This window comes from Corapipo altera, unplaced genomic scaffold (assembly GCF_003945725.1).
Source record: "Corapipo altera isolate COAL_440 unplaced genomic scaffold, ASM394572v1 23b, whole genome shotgun sequence".
Lineage (NCBI taxonomy): Eukaryota > Metazoa > Chordata > Aves > Passeriformes > Pipridae > Corapipo > Corapipo altera.
This window is the reverse complement of record NW_020884885.1, coordinates 1318978-1329579: the sequence shown is the minus strand read 5'-3', so window position 1 is coordinate 1329579 and position 10602 is coordinate 1318978. Positions and strand designations below refer to the sequence as shown.

General features: G+C 39.1%; 1 protein-coding gene across 2 annotated transcripts in view; it reads left to right on the top strand.

Moving 5' to 3' along the window:
* Window positions 1–294: 294 nt before the first annotated feature.
* RASGRP1 (RAS guanyl releasing protein 1) overlaps window positions 295–10602 on the top strand; it is a 42831-nt gene continuing 32523 nt past the window's right edge. For both annotated transcript variants that reach the window (XR_003527523.1, XM_027642353.1), the window contains exons 1-2: window positions 295–410; window positions 2810–2979. Coding sequence is in view for 1 of the 2 variants with exons in the window: in XM_027642353.1 (XP_027498154.1) it covers window positions 379–410; window positions 2810–2979 (202 nt within the window). In the remaining variant the exon portion in view is untranslated. The remainder of the gene's footprint in view (window positions 411–2809; window positions 2980–10602) is intronic.

Below are 10602 nucleotides of genomic sequence, written 5' to 3'. Positions count from 1 at the left end.
CTGCCCTGCCTGACAGGAGTTATGCCGTGGAAAAAAAGTTGCGGCGGTTTTAGAGCTCGGCGGTGAGAGCCCGGAGCGCGTGTCGGTACCCGGTAAACCCGGAGGCTTCAGAGAAGAGCAGCCCCCAGCTCAGTACTTCCTCCTGCCGATAAGATCTTCCCCAGCGCTCGTCACGGGTGGCGGCCGCCGCCGCTGCCCTACTTGAATCGGTTTCAGACTCCTCCCGAGGCGAGACGGGCGCGGAGAGCGGCGAGGCGGGAGGGAGGAGGCGATGCGCGGGGCCGCGCCGCTCCGCCCGGCCTCCTCCGCTCCGCGCAGCTCCGCGCCCTGTGCCGCCGGCAGAGCCGGCTGGGCGGCGGAGCCGCGGCTCCAACCGGCATGGGGACCTTAGGGAAAAGAAGAGAAAACCAGTGAGTTCACCGTCTTGTTTTACGCTCCCGTCTCCCCCTCCCCGCGGCGGCCGTGCCAGGGTCGGTCTCACGACGCTGCCCCCGAGACCGTGCGGTGCCCGCCGGGGCGGGGGGACGGGCACGGGCGCTGCCCCCGCGGCGGGGCTGGGGGGCTGCCGGAGTCGCGGGGCGGCACTCCGGGGACTGGAGCTCCTTAGGGGCCAGCCGAGGCCCTCCCGGGTGGGACAGAGAGAGAAAAGAAGCGCGGGAGGGGGTGTGCGGGGGAGGATTTTATTTCACCCCTTTGAACGCCACTATGCAGCGGGCAGGCGGTTCCTTGCGGGATGGAGGAGCCTCACGGTACGGTGTGGGCAGAGCGGGGGGGAGGCGGTGCCGTCCCCGCCGTGCTCGGTCACCTGCGGCACGGCCGGCAGGGGCGGGGGGCGCTGGGCGAGGGGCCGGAGCGCGGCTGTCCCGGCCCCGCGGGGCAGCGGCACCTGCTCCGGTGTCACCCCACGAACGCGTGGTCACTTATTTTTGGTGCCGTGCAGTGGAAGTACAGGGCGGGCGTCCCCTGTCGTCCCCCGGTTCCGCTTTCGCCTGTTTGTCATGTCGGGTGACTGCTGCGAGGATCTGTTCTAAGAAATGGCCAGATGTGCCTCTGGCTGAGCTGTGCCTGTCCAGTATGGCCAAGTCGACCACAGCGTTACTGTAAACTTTTTTTGGGGTGTAGAAACTTCAGTTTTCCTCCAATGTGTTGCCAAAACCCGAAATATTTTCTGCCTTAAACCGTGTTTTATTACTACTGTATTGCTAGGATCGTCTGCCTATGTTGAAGAGTCACTGGAATAAAGCTAGGAGAGGGGTTTAAGCCTGTGAAAAGAAAACCCTGAAAGCTGATCAGGCTCTTGTTCTTTTTAAATGAGAACAGGAAGTCATATCACAAAGCTAAGAGGGAAATTTAGAGAAAGGGGGAAGGGAAGAGAATATTTGCATAGCCACTGTCAGCCTGCGGAGGAACTCGGTGATGGTCACTGCCTCTGCAGGGTCAGGCTTGTAGTTTCCTGACTTTGAAACGCTAGACCTGGGATCAGTGTTGGGTTATAAGTGACACCGTGGGTAGTTTAGTGGCTTTCCAAGCATTCAAATGAGACAGAGAGGTACGGATAAGACTTGACATTCAGTGGGATGAGGCAGGGTCCAGTCTGTTTTCATAAGGCCTTCATATTTCCAGCTTCATCCAGGAGTGCCTGTTTGGGGATGTTTGTGAGCTTACTTCTGTTATCTGTGTGTAATATGCACACTAGATAAATTTCTATGCCTTTTCTTGCCAGGACTGTCAAGTTCTTAATAAAGTCTTGCATAGTGTTCCAAGGAAAGTTGTATGATAGCATATAGTTGTATGTAAGATAACTTCTTAAAGATGCTGGAGTAACTTGTTTAGGAACTGTGGAGGGTCTGAAATAAACCCAGGGACTCCCTGAAAAGTCAGAAGTCCCTGAAATAAACCCAAATTTTATTAAAACAGCAGTGGTTGTTGTTCTTTTGTGAACTGTACGTTTATACTTCTGTCAGATTTTGCAGTGGTTCCTGTTACTTGCAGGCAAATATGTAGCAGAACTTTTCATCAATATAATATTGTGCCTATTTACCACTTCATACAGAATTACGAACTATGCAAGCAATGAATAGCCTTTAATATTATCTGTAAAGATGCACATTCTTGAAGTCTAAGGTATTATATGATCAAAACACAAGCCTAAAATTAGATATATGCTTTATTTTGGTTTCTTTTACATTTATTATTAAATACGTTTATTTTCTTGTCTATGCTATTTTAAAACAACTTCATAGGAAATAATAGTATAGAATAGATGCAAATTAATATATTTGTTTTAATTGTGAAATATATCACTGTGAGGTTGTGCTGATATTGTGTTTACTTAACAGTGATTTTTTCCAAATTAAGGTAATAAAGCTAGCCTGGTGTTTTCCAATGTGTTTAATATTTGATTATAGTTATTTTTTTTCTCCTGTACTTTTGGTGGGCACAAAAATATGTGGTGGTAGGTTACGGCATGACACTATTGCTGTTACATAGTTTGAGAGGGTTTTATGCTTGTACTGAAACTGCAATGTAAACATAATTCCGCAACAAAGAAACAAGATTTCTGGTAATCTTGACAGATGATTCAGGGAGCTCTATAACCAAGCACTCTGCACTCCACATTTAGCAGAAAAAAAAAAAAGGCACTTACTGAGCAACCCCTTTGGTGTACATATTGAGTGGGAGGGTTATGTCGTTCAGTACCCTAGCTAGAAGGAGTTAATTGTCCTTTAAATCTCTCCTCCTTTCCCATGCAGTGTAAAATTTGCCATTCTGTCTTCTTGTATTTACTTCACTGTTGTGTTTTCTTTAGGCAATCTGCTCAAGCATGCAGCACTGCCCCTGAATCAGCACTGGAGCTGAAGCAGACCAGTCACTGTCCCAGCCTCTCAAATCATACTCAGGTCATGATGGTGCCATTGGGGCATCTAGCCAAAGGAGCCACTTTGGAAGATCTTCTTGAAACCTGCATTCAGTCTTTTGGTGAGTGTCTGGAGGTTTTTAGAATCATATTAATTTGTTTCTGTCCTGGCTATGTTTAGGTCACTTAGTAGTGAATTACATTGATTCACTGGTGGAGTAGAAAGGTGTTAACTGAAAATTTTCTATGCTGTAGGTGACTGTACTTTTATAGGTTGGTGGATGTATTAATGCATATGTGTGTAACAGATGTTAAGAGATTATTACAACTGCTGCTTTTTCTTCAGGGAACAAGACAAATTCTGGTCATCTATACTTCTATGAATGTTTTTTGTTGTTCCTTCAAGTACCAATTTTGTAAACTTCAGCAAGTAATCATACTTTGCATATTGCAGTAACATTCCCATAATGTGTGTAAGCAATGTGTTCATATTAAATATTTTTAAATGAGAAGAGCTATTTTTAAACTACATGAGATCACATTGGGTTGCTTTTTACATTATCAGTATAGATTTAAAGTTGCTTCTCTACAGAAGAGAAAGAATTCAAAAAGAAATCACAACTGTATACCTTTTTGTACCTATCGGTTATCCATTTGTCTTTTTACAATAAGAATTGTAGTATGGATAACCATAATTATTGCCTAAGTCTTGTATCCCTAGTTTGCTTTTCCAACTTTTTCATTAGTACACGTGTTTATATTTTATATTATCAAAATATTTTAGTACTGAAGGCACTCAAAATGATTCTGAATGATTTGCTTTTAAGTAGCATGTCTGTTTGTAAGTGCTGAGTCTTTCAGTGCTATGAGTGATTGTCAAAGTATATATGGCAAAGTCTTGGTTGCAGAGTAGTCCTTAGAAAATAAATGTACTTGAACACCCACTCAGGTCTAAAAAATAATATCTATGTAGTTAAATAGTAACACATTGTGCTGATCAAGTGGTACAGCACATAAATACTTGTGTAAACAATTACTAATCTTTCACATTTGTTGGAAATTATTTTTTTTTATCTTTAAAGCCTTCTAATCAGCATGTGCAGAGAAATGCGTGTCTGAAAAAAGCTGGTGAAACCTGTAATTGTCAGTAATTTCTTGTTTCTTTTTGGCTTCTTTTCTCCTCCATTTAAATGTTGTGAAGCCATATTCACTGAACTGCTGTAAAGCCCTAATTTCTTAAAAAGTGTTGATTCATGTTTTTATAATTTTTGGTTCACTAAGAGTGGGATATGACATCTAAAACACAAGACCTTCAGATGGTTTTAATATTGTGACTACTTGACCAATATTAATGCTCCATATTTTTTTGAAAAAGGTAATATAAATGTAACATTGTAAAAGTCTAGTAAAATTATTAAGGTTATTAATTTAAAGTGTAGGTGAAACCCTGAATGGGAGATTATCGTTGTCTAATACTCTGCATAACAACATACATGCTTCTATGTTGTCAGATTCCTGGACATCCATATATTAAAAGAACTAAGGTGACCAAGAAAACCAAGTGTACCTGTCCAGTTCAGCTATATATACATATATATATATAGTCCAGTAAATAGGGTTTTCTTTAACCTGGATAAGTGGTACGTAGGTTTAGCAAAGTGAATTTAGTGCATCTGCAAACATTATTATAACTCACTGAGGACTGCTAGAGTTATGATGCGTGCTGCAGAATTTTAGACTGTTCATTGGGCAGTTCGTATATTTATACATCTGTGACATTAAGCATGTTCTTACACTCTGTTGGAATTTCCCATTAGGGTATTTAAATAAAAAGGCAACTGTTACAACTGTAGATAACCTACATAGTGAAGTTCATTACAGAATGCTCTTGTAGCTACCGATAAAAACACAATGCAAAATTCATTCACATTATTGTGAATAAAACCAATAAAGGAAGAGATGAAAAAAAATTTAATTTGGGATTTTGAAGAGAGGTGGGGGTATGGAGAAAAATGGTGAGGGAAAAGCATGGTTGCAGAATGATTACAAGCAATCTGAAAGACTGAGCAAGTTTCTTCCCATGCATAGTACTGAAGTAAATCTTCTACCTTGTATGCTAATAGTTCTATTCAGAATGAGATTATATATTCAGTCTTGGATATGCTGACCTATAATATTTTGTATATTCTAAAAATTCATTTTTGTGATCTGAGCAAGTTTTATTTAAATGTTAAAAATACAGAAACCCTCAGGACATTATACATTTTAAGTTTGTTTTCTAGATTTATTTGTTGTCTAGTGTTACAGAGAACAAGAGGCAGTAGATAGAGGTGGTGATGCATCACATTTCACAAGATATACTTCATTATGTTAATATTATACTGCACTTGCTAATACTGTGTTTAGAAATACAATTCCTATATAATGTGTGTAGCGGAGTTTATGCTCCTGGACTCAATTACACAAGTTTGGAGAAAGCAAATAATGTGTAACAGAGTCTGCTGTCAAGAATGGTGTGTAAGGAAGTTGGCAGCCTTTTGCTATATATGCAGAGACTCCCACAAGTAGGTCTAACCAAGAAAGTATTAAGAATTCATACACACAGATGTAAAGAAGACCATTATAAGTATTTTACAGCAGGGATAAGGACAAGAAAGGAGAAAGTGGGATATGCTAAGCTGAAATTAAAAGTGAGAGAACTAAGCTTTGCTACAGTGTTGTAGATGGATTCCAAGATGTTTTGTAGAAAGACAAGTTTTGTCCAGAGAACCAAGTTAATCCAAAACTTATACTAAGGAGGTAAAGAAGAAAGACTGGATCTTGGAGTTAATATCTGTAGAAGTATCTAGATAGGAGATGACACTAGAGCATGGATAGAACAATGTAATTACAATGGTGGTGGTGTATCCACTAATTCAAAGGCCTTTGTTTTGGGTTTTTTGTTTGTTTGTTTTTGTTTCTTCTTTTTTTTTTCTGAAAAGATCAAAAGCTTAGTCAGTGCAGTTAACTTAAATACCTACTTTAGGATGATTAATGTGTGCTCTTTCACCTCTTAAAGTTGATCTTCTTTAGCTAGAACTGATGAATGACAGGCATGTGCTTTAGAGACAGAACCAGTGAGGGTCATATGAGGTAGTCTGAAGTCATGTAGGAGATCACTATATCTGCAAGATCAGCATTATACCCATGTTTTTTCAATAGCATGATGAGAAGGAGATGCTAAAAGCAAAGGTTTCTTCAAGTCCCATGAAAGTTTGAATCAGGATGAGTAAGATGAATCATCCTGCAAATGGGTTGCCAAAAGTAAAGGCAACAAAAAAGCAAGGATGTAAGTGAGGGAAAGAGTTCAGTTTAAAAATAACATGATGAGAGATTGAAGGCAGGAAGTGTCTTAGAAAGGAATATTGGTCCTGAGATTATGAGAAGATCTGTAGAGACTTGAAACCACTCTCATTAGTTTTAAGAGAGGAGATTTGCTTAGATAGGACAGTGATTCAAAACATGTTTTACAAGACTTGGAAGATCTCTCAACATTATAAGTAGCTACAGGATGGTGTTACTGCTGTAATCTGGACTGACAAGAATTGAAGAGTACAAGTAAATGCATCACATGTGATTGCCTTAGAAAAGAAGGAGAAGGAAAGAGCAAAAAAGGGAGGAGAGTGCATAGAGAGGAAGAGCAGAAGGTAGGGTAAAATGATTGAAAAGGCTAGAAAGTACAGCAGCTGCAGAAAGGTTAGATTCAATGCAACCTCTACATCAGAGATGTTGATTCTGAACATAAAGATCATAAAGAAGTAATTTAAAGTAATGTTCGATTGGCAACAAGATGGCTGAAATTGTGAGTTCAGGAAAGCAAAGAAGTAGTTAATAGGTCTTGGCCTGGAATATGACAGCTTCAGGAGGGAGATAATTTATTGCGGAGGAAATCTTCATTAATGACTGATTTTGGAGAGGAATTGTAAGTAGAACAGTGACTTTAGCCCCCTGCATCCATGTTTTTCCATTATGTAGTATATAAAAAGCCTGGAAAAGAATGTACTTTTGACTGGCAGACAGTTCTCTGAGAGTCAATATGTCTTTGTCTCCTTTTTGTTGCTAGTTACAGACACTTATGCTTAGTTTTGAAACCAACAGAGTGGGCCCTAGTTTGCTGGTCCATGGCCACCATGGCTGCTTAATGCTTACAGTTCAGTAGAACACAGGAAGCATATGGTTAGTAGCACAGCCCTACTTTTTGCTGGTTTTTTAAGTCATCTTTGTGAGACTGCATAAATGCATAACATATATTTAGTCCAGAGAGTGCTACAGATCAGAGAGAAAAAATTCATCAGCAGTGTTTACTTCACTGGATACCTTAATTTGTTAACTGTATATCTGCTAAATATTCATGACATTTATCACCTTAGGGTATCATGCTACTGTGAGTTTGAAGTTCTGACTATTTGTTATCAAATCAGTTTCTAATCTAGAAGATTTTTTTTTCTCTTTGTAACTTCACTATATGTTTGTGCATGGTAAGAGGTCTCTGTTTTCTCTCCTTTGACTGTGTTTTTTTTTATCTTATAAATGTATCTTTCTTAATCTTGAGTAAGGTTTAAGTGTGCTTATTTTTTTAAACAAACATACCTTTCAAAGATTCAATGAGCTGTTTTAACATGAGTTCAAGCTTATGGACCATGTAGGATCAGAGGGCCTTCTCTTCACCCACGCAAAATGTTTGTTTAAATTGTTTTTGAAAGTGTTTAAAAACTCTCTTACAATCAGGACAAAATGTATATTCAGCATACTGCCAATTTGATATCTCCCCATTTTGTCTGCAGTAAAGTCCCAAAATGTTACTTGGAACTACCTAACAAACAATTCCAATAGTGCACTTGAAAGTCATAATTTATTCAAACAATTGTGCTTCCTAAAAAAATCTGAGAATTTAAAAGCTGAGAATTCCCTAAGATCTCAAAATTTTAATGTCATGAAGGTATTTCTGTACGTAACCTTTCAGTGCAAGATCATACTCTTTGCCTGTTACATTTGAGTACTGAAGTATGTTTACTGTAGCACATGGAAGACCTATGCTTATTCTACAATTCGGGAACTTCAGTTAAAAAGAAATCAAGAAATATCATCTTTAAATGCATGTCAGGGTGTATTGTCCCTGTGTTTGGTTTCCTGAAAGAAATGTAAGTAATGGGCTTTAGGAAAGCAACCAAATTATTTCCTAGAGCAATGTAGCATAATTCTGTGTAGAATCTCATCCATGACAAACTGCTTCCAGTGGAACTATTTGTTTATACTGATATGACAGTTTTCATTAAAAAAAAAAAAGTATTTAAATGCATGTCTGGGCTAAAGGAAGTTGAAAATCATGACTTCGAAGATTAGCAATATTCTTAATAGAATTTATGTGAACCTAATATAATTTGCAACTTCTAATGGTCACAGTGGTCTTAGACAGCTAAGTCTAAGAGTAGGTTGTGATGTAAGTTGTTCTGCAGTGTTTGATCAGTGCTAAACTAGCTTGTTGCCTCAACGTGTGATACTGTGAGATGTTTGTAAACAAACCTTAGAAACTTTGAAAACTACATTCGGACTAATCTGGATGAAAGATGTCACAGAATTGTTTTGATAGAAATCTGACAATGATGCTGGTTGCCTCTCAGGTGCTAGCTGCCTAAAACTGTACAAGATAATCATAGTTAACATTTTCTAGAATAAAAAATAACTACATTAGCGGAGCTGTCTAGTTATGTGAACTGATAATATTTTTATATCGCTCATATCAATATAATGCAAAACCAAACTGAATCTTAGGAATTCTTTGAGAGCTAGTTCCACATTGCATCCATCTTACAAACAATGAAACTGTCAAGTTAGAGTTCACTCTTTAGAGCTCTAGCCATCTTCTCCTCTAAAATACAGAAAAATTGAAAATTTTATCCAGTTATTATTATTCCCCTTTCAGTTTTCTAGAAAAACCCATTCTAGTCTTAACTTAAATACATTCTTCCAGTCTAGTTAAAACATAAAATAACTAGTAAAACAATCATAGTTCAAGTACTAAGTTTATCCTTTTATCAAATTTATTGTATACCAAATTCTAACATAGAATTCTGATTCAAAGGCAGGGCATATATGCACACCCACAGAATGCAACTATGGTAGTTTCCTTTTTTTCTGTTAGGTTTGCCTAAACAGTCATTTGGTTTTATCTCATGCTGCACAAACTTGCAGGGTTCTACCCTTTGCCCTTGAAGCCTGGGCCGAATGTTGAGGTCTCCAATCCTCCCAAAAGTAGTTAAAGTTTATTCATAATACTGTTCTGTATTAAAATGCTGTTGATCATTGTGTGTTAAGTAATCTGAGTGTGATTTGGTCAAATACAGTGCAGAAACTTTAGTATTGCTTGGCAACAGAAACTACATTAATGATCAATTAATGACATTGTGGGAACAGAAGAGTCATTACTGTTCTGTCGAATGCATGACATTGTGGGAACAGAAGAGTAGTTACTGTTCTGGAGAATACTAAGTACTGTTTAGCTGACTATTAAAGTTAATTGTGACTGTGCCAAAATGAAAATTATTTCTTTTTTAACCTGATGTCTGTGAAAAAGTTTTCCCAAAGGAAAGGAACTTTAGTTATCTTTATATGTACTATAAGATTCTATTTTGCTAATTTGACTTCAGTTTTTCAATATAATTTTCCAAAGCCAAGAAATAAGTAATAAAACAAAATGAAAAAAACTTAGACATTTTGCTTTATAAAGCAGTCTCCTATTTACTTAGAATTTTCAGTCATATCCCTGTGGTAAATATATCTTCATACCTCTAAATATAAATTCAGGAAAAATCAATACAACTTCTATTTAGCAATGAAAAAACGCTTAGACAATAATAGAAAATAATTAATTCTCTTGAGATTCATTCTCACCCAACAGTGCGGTTATCTGACAGTGCAACCTGGTGATTAGGTATGTTTTAAGTTTGGAGTGAAGCTGCAGGGTTTTTTGGTCCAGGGTAAACAAGAGTTGTTTCAGTCCAAGGATGAACTGTAGTGGTTTAATGCTGACCATCAGCCAAGCACCATACAGCTGCTGACTTACCACCACCACCAGCGGGATGAGGGAGAGAACTGTAAGAGTAAAGCTAAGGAAACTCATGGGTTAAAATAAAGGCAATTTAATAAATTTAAAAAAAATAAACCCAACAACCAAAAACCCGGAAGAACACGCAATGTGAAATACTCTAATTGCATCACCAGCCAGCTGATGTCCAGACAGTCCCCAAGCAACAGTAGCCCTGGCAAACTTGCAGCTGGTTTTATATGCTAAGCATTGCATGATAGGGTTTAGAATATCCCAGTGGTCAGTAGGGGTCACCTGCTCTTGCTCTGTCCCCTCTGAGCTTTTTGCCCACCGCCAGTCTCCTCGTTGGTGGGGCAGCGTGAGAGGTCATGCCCCAGATGGCAGGTTAGAAGCTAGTTTGCCAAAGTCTGTAAACACCAGTTCCAGAAATATATCTAGAAGTTTGGAGCAAAGACTAGGAAGCTTAGGTATGTACGTGAGGGAAATCTGAAACAGTAAGTCAAAAATTTTAGAGCGGGAGTAGGGTTGGAGCATGCACCGCTAATGAAAATCAAGGTCAGTGGGACCCAAGCGATCTGCAACATTTTCAAGTCCTTGAGTGGCAAGCAGCTTGGTGTCTACTAGTCTGTTACACTTTGAACCTGTGGATGGGACAGACCTT